The following is a 17908-nucleotide window of genomic DNA, read 5'->3' as shown; positions in this document are numbered from 1 at the left end:
CATCTTCACTGTTAACAAAAGAGTAATTACTTTTTCCCACAGAATTTTCTAATGTGATTGCAACTTTTGTTCGACTTCGAAACACAAAAGATAGTTTCAAAGAAACCTGAAAGATTTTGTCCCCAGATTGAAAGTTCTTTAGGCAAAAAAACTCAAAAATCAAAGTTCAAAAAGAGGTGAGAGAAAGTACTTTGACAAACTCTAACCTCATTCAACAGTTTTCCAGTCATTAAGAATTAATTTTTCAGCTGCACACCCTCAGAAACCAGTTACTGCCTTGATCAATATAATTGTTACGCCCTGTGGCTCAAAAGGGATGCAACAAAACTGGGACACACAATAAAGCCAAACTTTTAAAGCAAGTTATTTATTAACAAAACAAAAACTATACAAAAATTACTTTTGAATAAAATCAATGGCAACTGTGACCACACAATTTTGCGAGCTCTCCATTGACTTTCAGTCCAATTTAGGATCGACTTTAAAATTCTTCTATTTGTGTATAAATGCTTACATTAATTTGCTCCTAACTACTGATCTATTGTCTCCCTAACCCTTCCAGAAGTTTAATATCCGGTAACCTTAACTTACCGACAGTCCCTTGCTCAAGGCTAAACGCAGAGGAGATTTTTAAATCAGTTTAAATCAGAGATTCTCTTCATCAGTTTTTAAATCTCTTTTTAAAACTCATTTGTTTTCATCAGCTTTTTAATATGTTAATTGTCGCTCCTTTTTACAGCCCTTTGGTCAGTCTTGAGGCCATTTTAAATGTGCTTTATAAATAAATAACTTACAGATATTTCTTGTTCGTGTCATTACTTATTTTGCATATAATGCGTTGGCAATATTGTATGTCAACACAATCATGCCTATAAAGTACTTTATAATTGAAAACTGAGATTGTAAAAGAAATTCATAATGGACTTTTTGGAGGATAAGTAATTGATGACAATGTTCATTTTTGGGTGAACTGTCCCTCTAACACGTCTAACGTTCATCATCTAGTTTCAAAGGTAAAGTGTATGAAAAGACAGTATCTCGCTTCACCTTTTCATTTTCTTCAAGCTGTGTCTGTTTCATGGCTACTTCTGCCTTGAGCTCCTCCAGCTGCTGCCCCAGTCGGTCCAGTCTCTGTTGTCTTCTCCTGATCTTCTCCTCTTTCTCCTGCAGTCCAGCCTTTTGCTCCTTTTGTTGCTTCACAAGCTCTTCCCGCTGCCGTGTCGCAGCCTTCACCTCCTAAACATGATCAAGAGAAACACTTTTTATCCTATATAGTGATGCACGGAAATTTCAGTTTGAGTGCCCCAATCATTAACCGAAATCTTGATGTTCCATTAGCGCTTTTTCTGATGGTGCGTTTTAACTGTCAGTATCTATTTAGTGCCCAGAACTTGCATAAGCTACAACAGGTAACTGTCTTTTGAAACTGTCTTTTGTGCTAGGATTGGTTGACAATACGGATTTCTCATTTTAATAAAAAATAGACTTTGTGCTTTGTTACTTTTGATATTAAACAACGTCTCAGCTTTCAAATTCTGTCAGCAAATTCTGTTCGATCAGCACGAAATAAACATGATTGAACATCAGAAGGTATGTTGAAAGAAAAAGTACAACCAACTGAAATGCATCATGTTTCAAGTAAAGGCATGTAAAGGTGTTTCAACTGGAAAAAAGTCAATAAATAAGAAACATAGAAACAATCATATCATTAAAAAGTTGATATAAAAATGTGCAATTAAATATTTTTATATACACGTTTTTATATAAAACTGTTTATGCAAGTTTTTTGTATTATTATTATTAAATAAACTATTTTCGGTTTCAGTTTTTTGGGTAAATGAAAACCGCAAGATATGCAGCGTTTTGCTTTAAACTCACCTCTCTGATCTCATCTAACTGAGTTTGAGATTCCACCAGCTGTTTCTTCAGTCTGCTCAACTCCTCTGTGGGTAAAAACAAGCATTTCAGAGTGTTTATTTTCACAGTGCATGAAAACCGACAGCTGATTTTAAAGTAAGGCTGTTGAGTGGATACCCTCATGCTGCTGCCGCGCGGCTGCCGTGTCTCTGCTGATCTCCTGACGCAGATCATGCGCGTGTTTCTGCTCCTGTTGTAGCTTGTCCAGCTCAGTCTGTAGTCTGAGAAGCTCTGTTTCTGCTGCCCTCGTCCTCGTCTCTAAAGCTTCCAAACACCTGAAACCAAGTCAAGTCACCTTTATTTATATAGTGCTTTATACAATATAGACACACAAAGCAGCTTTACAGTGATAAACAGGAAAATAGTGATCAATAAAGCAAATAGAATACAATTCTGCTGTAAAAAACAACAATGTCAGTTCAGTGTTGATTCAGTTCAGTTCAATAACTAAAAGTTCATCAATTATGAAATGAGTTCAATTCAGCTATAAACTGCTCTACAGAAGACAATAGTACCGTTATTCGATTTGAGTCGGTTTAATGTTGATTCGATTCAAGTCGGATAAGCTATAAAGCAGCTCTGCATAAACAGTGTCATCATGTAGCTCAGGGATGCCCAATCCTGCTCCTGGAGGGCAGGGGCCAATAGAGTTTAGCGCCAACCTGCCTCAAACATACTTGACTGAAAAATTCTAGGGGTGCTTCTCAAATGGATGTCTGCCACATCAGCGCCGAAGGCTGTCTTAATTGGAACGTTTTGAACATTTCATGTCCTTCATTCAGCTCATTTTGAAGGATGCATCAAGTGTATCCTTCGCATCCACCCATAATCCTTTGCCCACACTCCAATTCACGAAAAAGAACTGATGAAAAACAAATAAGCACTAAGTTTCTCTGAGTTCATTATGAAATGTAACACGAAAATAAAGTTTTCGTAGAAGAAAGGCGGTTGTTTTGATGTAATTTAATCACTTAACAACAATTAATGTAAGCACTGGGAGACCACAGGTGTTTTTTTCTTGTCATTTATTGTACTATTGTGAAAGCCAGTTAATATAAGATTTTTAATGCAGGGTTAGGGTTAATTTGCAAAATTAATTTTTTCCAAAATTAAGTTGCAATTGTATTTTTGTGCCCTGATCATGGGGGCGGGAACATGTGTGACGTAGTAGCCATGAGCACTTAGTAGACAGACTCATTCTATAGTTTAATGCTGAGGAGGACTCTAACCTACAAGCCAACGAAAGGACTAAACTAGGAAGAGCGCAGCCTCACTAGGATGCAGCCTTCTGTTTGAGAAGTGTAATCCTGAACACTTGATTAGCTGATTCAGGTTGAAACTAAACTCACGCAGGTTGGAACTAAGCTAAAAGAAGTTTTGTTCTCATCCAATAATCACAGAAAAACAATCAATTTCAGCCAAACCATAACTCATCAAGTCATTCTTTATGATTTTTTTTTTTGCTTGTCCAGGATGTTGCTCTGCCCTAGGCCTGAGGCATGCTGAGATAATTGGGTATGGAAAATGCATTTTTTTGTTTGCTAAATTAAATTTGTAACTTTGATGAAAATATATGTATTGTTGGTTATTCTGGACAAGAACTGCCCACTTAGACACTAAGGAACCCCCTTGTAAATGATCGATCGACATAAAAATACAAGACATAAATCAACCAACCACTTTAACTTATGAGGCATTTAGAGGTGGATAAATCTGAAATCATACAGGGTTCGTACAGACTCTGTCAAATGAAATTCCAGGACTTTCATGGACTTTTCAAGCACTTCTTTTTTGGATTTCAAGGACTTCAATCGGCACTTATCAAACAATATCTTTATTATTATTTTTATTTATTTCATTTTATTTTTTTACTCAAATTAAATATATATATATATGGTATCTGATTTTCACTTCATAGAGGTCAATCCATTGACCAGCGCTGTCAGGCATAGGAAATCCCCTTAACCATTGAAAGGATATTGAAACAGATTTTTTTTCACATTAATATGATTGACCTGAAGAATGAAAGTTGTATTATATACTTATCATATACTTAATATCATGCTCATAGCCATGAGAAATAGCTCTATATCTCAGGTGGGCGTTGATTTAGCATGAAACAATTGTATTTTTTCAACAACAACAAAAAAATCACAATATTTTTAATTAGGGATGCACCGATACCACTTTTTGCACGAGAACGAGATACCGTAACCGATCCCTGAATTTTCACTGCATTTGTAATTTTTAAATGTATTAGTAGATAAACCAAAAGAATATAAATCATATTAGTTGGCTTAATTTGTTCATCAAATATATATTACTTTCAATTATTTTCATGCTTAATTAAGCCTGCTAAAATGCATTGTATGAGCTTCTGTTACTGTACATTCTATTACTCTGTCATATCTTATCTTTCATTGAATAGCACAGCACATATTTAGACTAGAGCAGCTCCTGAAGGGTCAGTGCTGAGGCCAATCCTCAGCACTGACCCTTCAGGAGCTGCTCTAGTCAGTGGTACAAATGTTTAGACACCAGTGAAATATCAATTATTTAATTCAATTTTGATACTACAACAAAAACTGCCAGCTTAATTAATGTGAATTTAAAACATTATTAAAGGTAAGCAGTCAGCAACAAAATAAGAACGAATAATCAACTTACAAATAAATATACAATAGAACAAAGAAAGGCTACAAATGAAATATACAGTGTTTTTCAGGTCTAACAGGTACAGAAATTTGTAATCAAATGTGAAAAAATTGCACATTCATTACTGGATTAATTAAATATAGATGGAACTTTTTGTTGAAAAGTTGAAAAGGGTAGCCTATTTAGTCAAGAGCAGTGAGTAATTTATTTGTCCATTGTTTGATTAACATTAAAAAAACAGCAGCGGGTTAGTTAAACTGCTGCCCCTAAGACCGCACGCACGGACATGGCTACGTTCACTTGAGAAGTAACTGACTTACTAGTACAACTCGCTAAGATGTGCGTTTTCACATAATTTTGTGTGAATTCGTCTGTACAAGCGCAAGACGTGAAAGACAATTTAATTCAGTATTCGCGCGCGGAGACACTGGTTTGCGGGGCGCGCGCTAATATTTGCGTTCATGAAACTTCTTGACCTGCAAACGTCCATTAATAATGTAGGGTATGACTCGTTATACATAAATCAGGCTCGTTTTATTTTCTTTGCCATTGACATCCGACTGAACTACAAACCTTTCACTGATGTCTGTTTAAAGGATGTGCTCGACCAGCTCGCGTGTCTGTGCCGCTGCGCGCTCAATCCACTGCGGGGTTTCCTCTGATCAGCTCGCGCACCACAGCTGTGTGTTAGTATACACGCTGCCTGGTAGCCTATCGGTTGTTGGTATCGGAGCATTTTTATGTGTACATGAGCTCGGTATCGGTGCATCCCTATTTTTAATAATTCAAGCACTTTTCAAGTACCTCTTCAAAAATATGACTGTTTTCAAGGGTTTTCCAGGACTTAAATTTCAAAAAGTCAAATTCAAGTACTTCAAGCACTTTAAGCACCTTGGACAAACCCTGATCATATTAATTTTCATGATGATAATAACTAAGTGGTAGCTTTATCAGATATTGACAGAAGAATTTCCAATATGACTCAAAAGTCTCTAAAGATTGTACAGACAAAAGAAATGTGAGAATTTTTTTTTTTTCATTTGTTACCTCTGAACATGTGTGCGTCTGGCCTCCAGGTTTCTGCACTGTTCCTGCAGGCTGCTCCTCTCTTTGTCTGTTTGCTGTTGCAGGTCGAGGCTCTTCTGTTGGAGGGTGTGGAGCTCTGCTCTCTCTTTCTCCAGCAGGTTCATCTGTCTCTCAGCCTCTCCATGCTGCTCCTGCAGCTCTTGCTGCACATGCTGCAGATCCACACGCACCTGAGCAGAGGAAGCTCACATTAAACATCAGCACAAACAATACAGGCGAAGACAAACATTTTTTTAGGACTGACCTCTAGAAGAGTTTCCTGGCTCTTCTCAAGCTGGTCCAGTTTCTGTTTATGTTGCAGCTTCACTCCCTCTAATTCCCTAGTCTCCAACTGGACCATTTCCAACACATGCCTTAGCTCTAAACACACACAAATTCTCAACATTAATTGGGCGAACCAAATGGATACGATTCAGTTTTTTTCACTCATTCAGACTTATTTTTATAATTTTTCAATTTCTGCACCACAAGCAGTAGTTCTTTATTTTTTAACTTTATATGGATATATCAGGATAACCTTATCTCTTATACATTACTTACTGACCAATACATCACAGAAAACCAGACCAAGATTTTCAGAATGTCAAATTTGAATGGTCACGTGATTGAAACGTTTTCAGTAAAGCAGTGGCTCCTGGTGCGTTTCTTTTAACTATTAGAGTGTGTAGGCTTCCGTTTGGTTCTTTTCAGTTTATGCACCTCGTTTTGGACTTTTTGAAGTTGTGGTGAGTTTTTGACTATTTCAAATTGTAATGTCAGCAGAGGATTGGCTCTCAAAGGAAAGTGACTGTTCCGTCAACTGGCCAGAAAACAAGTTTCTAAAAAAACTCCCTTTCCACCTCTCGTCTGCCACTCACACCATTGTTTGAGACAGACGTCGAATTAAACTGATGTCATGACATGTCAAACTGGCCACTCTATAATAACAGACCTGCTGTGTGTTTTTTGATGGCTGAACGAAGGCTCTGCAGGGTTTCTTCCTCTTGCTGCTGATCTTTCTTACACTGTGCCAGTCTGGCTTTCCTTTCGGACAGCTGAGAATCCAGCTCTCCCTTCTGCACGGCAAGAGACTGGACATCCACACGGAGTTCCTACACATATCCAGACCATTCATAAATATTCATCAAGTATTTCCATAATACGGTATTTAAACACTGCATTAATATTTTGTGCAAGTAAAAACCTGAATGTGCTGGTGTAAGAGTTGGGCATCCTCTTCTCCCTGTCTGAGAACACCCAACAGGCCCTGTCTGTGCTGCTCCACACTAGCTTTCAACACCTCCTCTTCCTGTTTCCACTGCTCCAGCTTCCTGTCCAGAAAAGACAGCTCCTCCTGCTGCAACACCACCTGTATCCCACACAAGAGACACACAAAGTCACATTGATGTAATTCTTTTTCAGCTGCACAATACTGTTAAATAGTTTTGGGTCGATTTACAGTGAAACACAATTACAATCTACAATCTTTTCTATTTTGGTGTGTTTTAAAATGGACTTTATTCCTGAGATGGCAAAGCTGCATTTTCAGAAGCCATTACTTCAGTCTTCATTGTCACACGATGCTTCGGATATCATTCTAAAATGCTGATTCGGTACTCAAGAAACATTTATCATCCGAACTGAATTTTGTTGTGCTGCTTAAAGAAAGTGTGAAAACTGATACAGTTATTTTTTCAGGATTCTTTAGAATAGCATTTATTTGAAACCGATGTTTTGTTGCATTATAAATGTCTTTACTGTCTTTGCTGAATAAAAACACAATTTCTTAAAAAAAAAAATTCTTAGTGACCTCTAACTTTTGAACGGTATTGTTTAGTTGATACTGAGTGGTGCTTTTCAGAGCTGTACTTAGTATTGTGTTGCTTTTTTACACATGTGTTACCTGAGTGTTGAATTTATCCAGTTCTGTTTTGCGTTGTGTTAGGCTTTCTTCTGTCTCTCTGCAGCTCTGCAGGAGTTTCACCTCCAGGCTCTGGGTCTCTCTGAGCTCTTTCTCAACAGTTTCCAGTCTATATACGAGACAGACAGTTCAGTGGAGGGAAATTTTCTGCATTCAGTGATTTACTGAAATTATAGTTGTAGCACCTGTCAGTCGCTCTACCCAGCTTTCTGTTGACTTCTTGAAACTTTGCATCTTGACATGCGAGGACTTCCTCTACTTCTTTCAGAGTGTGTTCTTGGTCCTGTTTCCTTTTCTGCAGCTCCTTAAACTCCTCTTGAAGATTCCTTTAGTAGCAGATTTACATGTCTCATTTCTTGCTATTAGCAAGTTTTCCAGCTCAAACTAAACTTGATGCAGAATCTTAGAACAGCCTTAAAAGCTAAATTGCTGTTAAAATCCTTTAAAGGGATAGTTCACCCAGAAATGAAAATTCTGTCAGTATTTACTCACCCTCATGTTATTCCAACCCCCTAAGACCTTCGTTCATCTTCGGAACACGAATTAAGATATTTTTGATGAAATCTGAGAGCTGGATCACTCCTCCATACTCCTCCATAGGCTTCAAAACGATTGAAACTTGCCGGCCTCGAAAAGTTATGAAAGACATCGTTAAAATAGTCCAAGTGACTACAGTGGCTCAATCTTAAGTTTATCAAGCGACGAGAATACTTTTTGTGCGCAAAAACAAACAAAAATAACGATAACTTTATTTCAACTATACATTTCCTTCTCTGTTGGCCTCTAGTCAGTTAACTTAGTGTAATAGTGTAGTGCTACGTCACACGTAGGCTCACTATTGGCCTACGCTGGTCATGTGTGTGATGTGCGTACAACAACAGAAGCTCTACGCTTTTACACTAGTGAACTGACTCGAGGCCCACAGAGAAGGACATGAATAGTTGAAATAAAGTCGTTATTTTAGTTTTTTTTGCACACAAAAAGTATTTCTCGTCGTTTGATAAATTTAAGATTGAGCCACTGTAGTCACTTGGACTATTTTAACAATGTCTGTAATAACTTTTCGGGGCCTGCAAGTTCAATCCCTCAAGAAGCCTATGGAGGAGGGATCCAGCTCTCAGATTTCATCAAAAATATCTTAATTCGTGTTCCGAAGATGAACAAGGTCTTACGGGGTTGGAGCAACATGAGGGTGAGTAATTACTGACAGAATTTTCATTTTTGGGTGAACTATCCCTTTAATTATTCATAGGTTGATTTCCCCAAAAAGTGTAAACACTTGCTTTCAACATCATGTTACCTTTTTGTCTGAACAGTAGCAGATGGGAAAAGTGTTTGGTAAACCTTTTCGAAATGGATATTTTTGCATTTATGTTTGGTGTTACTTATGGCATATTACACACAGCAGCTGTAAGGATTCAGAACTTAAATAAGTAAAAAAAAATCAATGTGTGGTATTTGTGTTCACCTGAGCTGTTGTTTCGTTCGGACCAGCTTTGTGGCACTGTCTTGAGCTCTCTTTTCCATCTCCACCAGCTCTCGTTCTGTCTCTTCTGCTCGCCTGCTGGCCTCATTGTAGCGCTGCACACTCTCCTTAGTCTGCAAACCCACATGCATTAGATCATTAGCAACTTGGAAGTTGACGTATACATGTAATATTTAAGAAGCCCAATGTTAGGGAAGCTACTTTAAAAAAACCTTTATGTGGTTAAATGTAACCACAGCCAAGTTACTCTTTTAAATTATAATTACTGATTTCTATTTAATATTTTCATTTATTTAATAATGATCATTTTTTAAAATGTAGTTTATTCCTGTGATGTCAAAAGCTGAATTTTCAGCATTATTACTCCAGTCTTCAGTGTCACATGATCCTTCAGAAATCACTTTAATATGCTGATTTACTGCTCAATAAACATTTCTTATAAGTATCAATGTTGAAAGCAGTTGTGCTGCCTAGCATAATAAATGTTTAAGGATTATTTGATGAATAAAAATGTGTAAATAACAGCATTTATTTGAAATGTAAATAATTTTTTACAAAAGATTTCTTGTCAGTTTAATTGCTGGATAAAAGTATTAATTTATCTATAACAAAAAATACTTTAAATACTAAACCTTACAATGTTAGTGTATTAATTTACATTTTTTAATTATAAAAAAAAAACAAATAAAAGCCTTAATTTATATAATTCAATTAAAACAGTGTGATTAACAGCAGTATTTAGCTAAATATTTATTGTGCATGGGTCAATGATTGAATCAGTGATTTTTGTAAAATAATTTTTTGTCATCTATATATATATGACACTGGTGAATTGATAGGAAAGTGAAAGGAGCGAGAGCGGACATGAGCTACACCGGACTACTGCAAGGGGCAATTCACACAATTCACGTAGGTCAATGGAGCGAAAAGGTCTGGAGATGTGTTTTTAAAAGTTCAACTAATTTTAATTTAAGCAGCATGTTTTTGGGAATGGTGCATCATGCACGAAATCTCGCACGCGTTTACATTGATAAACAATAGAAAAGAAGCGCAGTGAAATGGAAAAACGTGTTCTGTGTGAATGGCCCCTACTGAAAAATATATTTAATAGCGTGGCTACGCAAGAAGAGGCACACTAGTGTCGGACCTTGGCTCGAGTGTCTTTGAGCTCTGTCTTAGCCTCTAGAAGCAGTCTGTCAGCTTCTCTGAGCTCTACTCTACGCTTCAGCAGGGTCTTCTCCACACATTCCACCTCTCCCAGCAAACACTGCTCCTCCTCTGCATGCAGTACAGTGCTTTCCAACCCACTCCTGATGAACCAAAACAATGAAAGGCACTAGTTATTCAGTTTTATCCATAACATGTAGTTTACATTTCAGAGATGCTGTGTGTTATACTGAGTTGATATTGAGTAAGATATATTGCTGTTAGCATGCTCACTGACTTGTGGCGCTGCAGTGTGTGGATTTTCCGGCGCAGACGTTTGATTTCCTGCTGCAGCTCTGTTGTTTTTTCCTGCAGTGTGTGCTTTTCTTCCTCAGTGTGAACTTTACCAGCAAACTCGTCTCTCAGTCTACGCTCTGCCTTCTTCAGATCACGCTCCTGAAACACATACCAAAACTACTTATCTTATAAAAATTAAGACCATTTCCATGTACACTACCATACATTCATTTGGGATCAGTTATTTTTTAATGTTTTTAAAAGAAGTTTCTCATGCTCACCAAGGATGCATTTACTAAACAGTAAACAGTAATACTGAAAAATTATTATAATTTAAAATAACTGTTTTCTATTAGAATATATTTGAAAAATTCATTTGTTTTACATTTAACATTTTATTTTCAGCCGCCATTACTCCAGTCTTCAGTATCACATGATCCTTTGGAAATCATTCTAATATGCTTAGGTGCTCAACAAACTTTATATCAATAGCTGCTTTTCCACCATCGGGCCAAACTGTTCTTGTTGTCTAAGTGGTGTCCGCAAAATAATATAGAATTCTTAGACAATTGGAAAAGTTTTTAGGGCAAACCTGGCCTGTTGAAAAGAGATGGTATTCATCCCTCCTGGGATGGTGCTGCTCTTCTCTCTAGTAATTTGGCTCATAGTCTTAGAGACAAAACATGACAATCTGGGGCTCAGGTCAGGAAGCAGACAGACTGGCTAAACTGACCGTCTCGCGTCACCAAGGTCAGATAAATCCCATCACATAGAGCCTCTTTCACCTAGATATCATCATATAGAGACTGTGTCTGTTCCCCGAATTTGGAAATACAAAAAACTTCCAAACCTATCTAAGGTTAAAAATTGAATTGATGTTCAACAAATAAAAAACAGATATAATACAGATGAGCAAACGATAAAGCTTGGGTTGCTGAATATTCGATCCCTTACTTCAAAAGCACTTATTGTTAATGAAATGATTTCAGATTATAACCTAGATGTGCTGTGTTTGACAGAAACCTGGCTAGAACCAAACGATTACTTTACTTTAAATGAGTCCACCCCGCAAGATTACTGTTATAAACATGAACCTCGTACGAAGGCACAGGGGGAGGTGTTGCTGTAATTTATAGAAATATTTTTAAAACCACTAAGAAATCTAGTTTTAAATATACTTCTTTTGAAGTGTTGGTGCTTAATGTAAAAATATATAGTGTAAACAATAAATCACGTCTGAGAATTCTGCTGGCTACTGTATACAGGCCACCAGGGCAGCATAAAGACTTTTTCAAAGAATTTGCTGACTTTCAATCAGAATTAGTATTGGCTGCAGATAAAGTACTAATTGTTGGTGATTTTAATATACATGTAGATGATGAAAAAGATGCATTGGGATTGGCATTTAAAGACATTGTAAACTCAATTGGAGTTAGACAACACGTGTCAGGACCTACTCATTGTCGTAATCATACTCTAGATCTAATATTATCGCATGGAATCAATGTTGATGCTGTTGAAATACTGCAGCAGAGCGACGACATTTCAGATCATTATCTAGTCTCATGTAAATTACATTTAGCCGAGGCTGCAAAGCCGATATAAATATGTTATAAATATGTTAGACCTATCACTTCTGCCACGAAAGATTGCTTTATCAATAATCTTCCTGATCAGTTTCATCATCTCAGCATCCCAGATAGCTTAGAAGAACTCGATATTGCGACAGAAACTTTTAAATCTCTCTTTCGCAGCACTATAGACTCAGTTGCTCCGATGCGCTTAAAGAAGATTAAAGAAAATAGTCCAACGCCGTGGTACAATGAGCACACCCGGGGCCTTAAGAGAACAGCCAGAAAAATGGAGCGCAATTGGAAGAAAACAAAACTAGAGGTATTTCGGATTGCATGAAAGGAGTGCTCGATTGCTTACAGAGAGGCTTTAAAGCTGCTAGATCTGCTTATTTTTCAACCCTATTAGAAGAAAATAAACATAGTCCTAGGTATTTATTTGAAAAAGTGGCTAAACTAACGAAAAAGAAAGCTTCAAGCCCAGAAGTTTCCAAGAAACACAGCAGTAATGACTTTATGAACTTCTTCACTTATAAGATCGATAATATCAGGGACAAAATTATAACTATGCAACGGTCTACTACAGTATCGCATCAGGGAGTGCATTGTAGTCTCCCTGAGGAAAAATTGTACTCATTTGTTGCTATAGGAGAAGAAGAATTTTGCAAAATTGTTAACTCATCTAAATCGACAACTTGTATGTTAGACCCTATACCGACTAAACTATTGAAAGAGATGCTTCCAGAGGTCATAGATCCTCTTCTCAATATCATTAATTTGTCTTTGTCCCTAGGATACGTACCAAAACCCTTTAAGCTGGCTATGATTAAACCGCTTGTTAAAAAAACGCAACTTGATCCTACGGAAGTAGTCAATTACATGCCGATCTCAAATTTGCCTTTTCTGTCAAAGATATTAGAAAAGCCAGTATCCTCACAACTGTTTTCCTTTCTTGAAGGAAATGCTATCTGTGAGGATTTTCAGTCCGGATTTAGACCGTACCATAGTACTGAGACAGCTCTCATTAAAGTCACAAATGATTTGCTCTTATCATCCGATCGTGGTTGTATCTCTCTACACCAGGGATGGGCAACTCCGGTCCTCGAGGGCCACTGTCCTGCAGAGTTTAGCTTCAACCCTAATTAAACACACCTGAACAAGCTAATCAATGTTTTCAGGATTACTAAAAAAAAAAAATTTGTCAGGGTTGGAGCTAAACTCTGCAGGACAGTGGCCCTCGAGGACCGGAGTTGCCCATCCCTGCTCTACACCATTGACCACAACATTCTATTAAATAGACTAGAAACCTATATTGGTATTAGTGGAATTGCACTAGCATGGTTTAAATCATACTTATCTGACCGTTATCAGTTTGAATGAAGAGACGTCTTATCGGTCAAAAGTTCAGTATGGCGTACCACAAGGCTCAGTACTAGGACCGCTGCTGTTCACTCTGTACATGCTACCGTTAGGAGATATCATTAGGAAACATGGAATTAGTTTTCACTGATATGCTGATGATACTCAGCTTTATATTTCCTCAAAACCTAACGAAACTTACCAATTCACAAAATTAACGGAATGCATAGCTGATATAAAAAATTGGATGACTAGTAATTTCCTTCTACTAAATTCTGAAAAAACAGAGATTCTTATTATTGGACAAAAAACTTCCACACGTAATAACCTAGAATACTGTTTAACACTTGATGGCTGCTCTGTCAAGTCTTCGTCGTCAGTTAGGAACCTGGGTGTGCTCTTTGATACCAATCTCTCATTTGAAATTCACGTGTCTAGTATCTGTAAAAGCGCATTTTTCCATCTTAAAAATATATCTAAATTACGTCATATGCTCTCATTGACAAATGCGGAACAATTAGTTCATGCGTTCATGACCTCAAGGCTAGATTATCGTAATGCTCTACTGGGTGGTTGCCCTGCACGCTTAATAAACAAACTACAGCTGGTCCAAAACGCAGCCGCTAGAGTTCTTACCAGAACCAGGAAGTATGACCATATTAGCCCGGTTCTGTCAACACTGCATTGGCTCCCTATTAAACATTGTATACATTTTAAAATATTGCTGATTACTTACAAAACATTAAATGGTTTAGCTCCGCAGTACTTGAGCGAGCTCTTAACCCATTATAGTCCTTCACGTCTATTGCGATCTCAAAATTCTGTCCAGTTGATAATACCTAGAATATCAAAATCAACTGCTATCGGTAGATCCTTTTCCTACTTGGCACCAAAACTTTGGAACAATCTTCCTAACATTGTCCGGGAAGCAGACACAGTCTGTCAGTTCAAATCTAGACTAAAAACACATCTCTTTGGCTTAGCATACACGTAACACATTATAGATTGCTATAATTCAATGTTAGGCTGCATAGTTTAGATCAGCCGGAACCGGGAACACTTCCCATAAATCCTGATGTACTTTGTACATCATGGCGTCTACGCTAATATTAGTCTCTCTGTTTATCCCGAGGTTTACCGCAGTCCGCCGGATCCAGGCCATATCCAGATCTGATGAAGGACCATCACATGGACACGACGACAACGCATCCCTGAAGTGCCAGCCTCATCAACACTGTGAAGGCCTCATGGACACCTCAACAAACGTATCTCCATACCGGCGTGATGACTCCGACCCCTAACCAGATGAACTGGATAAATATTGTGAAAGTTCTGATCCAATCTGACTTCTGACCTATTATGCCGCCTAAATCATAATCATACACTGTTCGTTTGTTGGCCAAAGGAGGACTGGCCCCCCGACTGAGCTTGGGTTCTCCGAAGGTGTTTCCTCCATTCTGTCAACTGATGGAGTTTTGGTTCCTTGCCACTGTCGCCTTTTTTTTCGCCTTCATTCGCCATTGGCTTTTGGCTTGCTTAGTTGGGAACATTTAACATTTAATTTTGAATTTAACAATACTTTTACAACTTTACTTTCCTGTTATCTCTGTAAAGCTGCTTTGAAACAATTTGTATTGTAAAAGCGCTATATAAATAAAGGTGACTCAGCCGTTCCATTCCGTGCAAATCTGCCCAGCCGGTACGGATAAGGTTTTATTTTCCACTGTGGAGCAGATAGTGGAGCTCATTGTAATGTAATACAAATATGTCAGTCATTGCCTTGGTAACGCAAAAATTTACAGACGATATGAGATGTAAATAGTGACCACGTTATTGAGGATGATCTACAAATGGTAGCCAGGCAACAGACAAGTGACCAATCCTGAGTTGCGACATCACTACATGCATTCTACCAGCCAACCGTGCTGAGAATTCCAGGTCGAGAATGGTTTATAATTGTGACGTGACGTCACGTCCAGGAAATATAACTGGAACCGTTCGGTTCGATAGTGAAAAAGCAGCTAATGTTATCAGTTGTGCTTTTTAATGTTTTGTTGAATTTGTGATTTTTTTTGGATTCTTTGATGAACAGAAAAGTTCAAAAGACTTGCTGTCTTTTATTCCATGCTGAATAAAAGTTTTAATTTCTTTAACATCTTACTAACTCCAAACTTCTGAATGGTAGTGTAGTATAGTGACAAAAAAACAAACAATAGCACACAAGAACATGATTTGCAAAATATCATTGCAAAAGTTTGTGATACTTCTGATCTCATTTGGACATTAGTTTGGTTAATAATATAATCTTGTGTTAGTAAACACTGTCAATGTAAAAATGTAATGTTAAAATAAAATGCTCTAATACATTTCAAAATTACAGTAAAATTATGTCAAATAATGTAACAGCAGTATAATTCAACAGGAAATAACAGAGCTAAATTTAACTTGAAATCTATTCTACACACGGTATCTCTCACCAAGTCCTGATGTCCAGGCACATTACAGTGCAGCGTCCCACTGGGCACCAGAGGGATAGTAAGATTGCTGGGAGGATGTCCGAACACCAGTCTGGCTCCATCAGGAGGCGTCCCACAGAGGACTGTACTTGAGCCAGTGGGCAGGCCAGGTACAGGGTGACTGTAAATAAATGAACCGGGGGGAAAAGCGGTACCATCCGGTAGAGTAAATCCAGCAAAGCCAGATGGGGGCGTGAAACGTGTCCCCTCCATATCGCTCTCTCTTCCACTGTCTCTGAACATCTGAGCATCTAAGGAAACATGTGGACAGATATTAAAGCTTTGACATGATATTTATCACCATGATTATGTTGAAGAGAAAGACTTTGACACTTGCCTCTCTTTCCATGAGTGTACGGATGGGGGGAGTAGACCCAGTATCCTCCATTAACGGGAGGTCTTCTCTCCCTGTGTGCTCTGTGGCCGGACCGTCGACCTCTCTCAGGTGACTGAATGTGAACAGAGTCCAATCCTGAGTCTTGTGTGCCCTGAGATCCCAAACTAGGGGCCTGAGGACAAATAAAATGCTGATTATAATACAATACACTTACAAGAGTATTCCTTTTCTAATGCTAAAAGAACATGTTTCAAAACATGATTTCTTACATTCTGATTTGATGGTACATAGTACCAATATCCTGTGTTTGGCAGGGGATCTCCTAAACTGGACAGGAAGTTATTCTGCTGTAGAAGAGTTTCCCTCAGGGCTCCAATCTCTTCCAGCAGCTCTTCTAGATTTCCGTTGTTAGCTAAACAAACCATAATATATAACAAGTCTATTTTTGCACTGAAGGAAATGTGCATGGTGCTTGCTTGGCCACAGAACACAGCACCATAATGCTAGGGTGTTTGTGAGGTGTTACCATAGAAAGATGACAAACAAACCTTCTTTGGCTTGTGCAAGTTGATCTTTGAGACGTTTGGTTTGAGCCTGTTGCTTTTTCAAGGTTTGGTTTAATATTTCCAATTCTTGCTGTTGAGTACTAGAGTTTGGGACACTGTGGAGATTCCCATCTGTCTCATGAACCTTCATTCAAAAGAAACCAGGGAATGCATTAACGTACAATGTACAAATGGGACAGGGCATTAACAAACTAAAATCTCTGACAAGTGAGATACTGGAAGTCATCAATTTTCAAATGAGATTAGTACAGGAGCTGCGTGGATTTCCAATCATATATGTACGCAGAATTTTCTGATATTTTGATTTGAGCTTTGGGTGCACTGAAAAACCGCATTCGAACGTTTGCAGCTAGAACATATGCGACTCCCTGACAAGATGTGATGCATTCTAATCAAAACTATGAGCATGATATAAGAAATACAAATATTTTTTTAACTAAACTGATATCCTTTAAACACTATTAAAGTAAAATAGGCAGTTATAAAGGTCTTTAAAATGAACCATCACTGAACTTACTAAAGCTGGACTATGACACGATTTTCTTCTAGATCTGCTGTATAGCCAAAACAAACTTTGTCGCATTATTTTCCTGTTATCACTGTAAAGCTGCTTTGAAACAATCTGTATTGTAAAAAGAGCTGTAAAAATAAAAGTGACTTGACGACTTATACATAATTATTATAATTATTTATGCCGATTAGGTCTAGAAAACATACTATGCTTTTCTTTCAAATGTATTGGCAGTAATTTGTTCTGTGTGCACAAATTTATACATTAGTTATTCATTCATTTTACCATAGTGAATAAGTAGAGGGTTATTCACAAAAGTTCAGTGTGACTGCCACTAGATTATATGCGCCAAAATGTCAGAGATTACTTGAAAGGAAGATAAAAATGAATACTAAAGTCTGAAGATTCTGAGCAGATACATTACCCTATCCGTCAAAAGCTTCTGGAGAACCTGGATTTCTGCTTCAGCACTAGCCAAGTCCTGAATGGCTTGAGCAGCCTGAAACTTGGTGCTCTGCAACTCCTCTGCATTCTATATGCATATAAACACATAATCATCAG

At 37.8% G+C, this 17908-nt stretch overlaps 1 protein-coding gene across 4 annotated transcripts in view; it reads right to left on the bottom strand.

Moving 5' to 3' along the window:
- The window catches only part of cntrl (centriolin), a 70946-nt gene that overhangs the window by 6177 nt on the left and 46861 nt on the right, over nucleotides 1-17908 (bottom strand). For all 4 annotated transcript variants that reach the window (XM_077231876.1, XM_077231873.1, XM_077231874.1 and 1 more), the window contains 17 exons: nucleotides 17772-17879; nucleotides 16819-16960; nucleotides 16540-16682; nucleotides 16271-16442; nucleotides 15895-16184; nucleotides 10489-10646; nucleotides 10192-10354; nucleotides 9027-9157; nucleotides 7744-7884; nucleotides 7541-7667; nucleotides 6842-7006; nucleotides 6590-6749; nucleotides 5903-6018; nucleotides 5620-5828; nucleotides 2035-2192; nucleotides 1879-1943; nucleotides 1048-1236 (listed from right to left, as the gene is read on the bottom strand). In XM_077231876.1, the coding sequence (XP_077087991.1) occupies nucleotides 1048-1236; nucleotides 1879-1943; nucleotides 2035-2192; nucleotides 5620-5828; nucleotides 5903-6018; nucleotides 6590-6749; nucleotides 6842-7006; nucleotides 7541-7667; nucleotides 7744-7884; nucleotides 9027-9157; nucleotides 10192-10354; nucleotides 10489-10646; nucleotides 15895-16184; nucleotides 16271-16442; nucleotides 16540-16682; nucleotides 16819-16960; nucleotides 17772-17879 (2637 nt within the window). The remainder of the gene's footprint in view (nucleotides 1-1047; nucleotides 1237-1878; nucleotides 1944-2034; nucleotides 2193-5619; nucleotides 5829-5902; nucleotides 6019-6589; nucleotides 6750-6841; nucleotides 7007-7540; nucleotides 7668-7743; nucleotides 7885-9026; nucleotides 9158-10191; nucleotides 10355-10488; nucleotides 10647-15894; nucleotides 16185-16270; nucleotides 16443-16539; nucleotides 16683-16818; nucleotides 16961-17771; nucleotides 17880-17908) is intronic.

Source organism: Siphateles boraxobius, unplaced genomic scaffold, assembly GCF_051911475.1.
Source record: "Siphateles boraxobius isolate OS27281-9 unplaced genomic scaffold, OSU_SipBor_1 16, whole genome shotgun sequence".
In the NCBI taxonomy this organism is placed as follows: domain Eukaryota; kingdom Metazoa; phylum Chordata; class Actinopteri; order Cypriniformes; family Leuciscidae; genus Siphateles; species Siphateles boraxobius.
The sequence above is the reverse complement of the archived record's forward strand: the minus strand, read 5'-3'. Positions and strand labels throughout refer to the sequence as shown.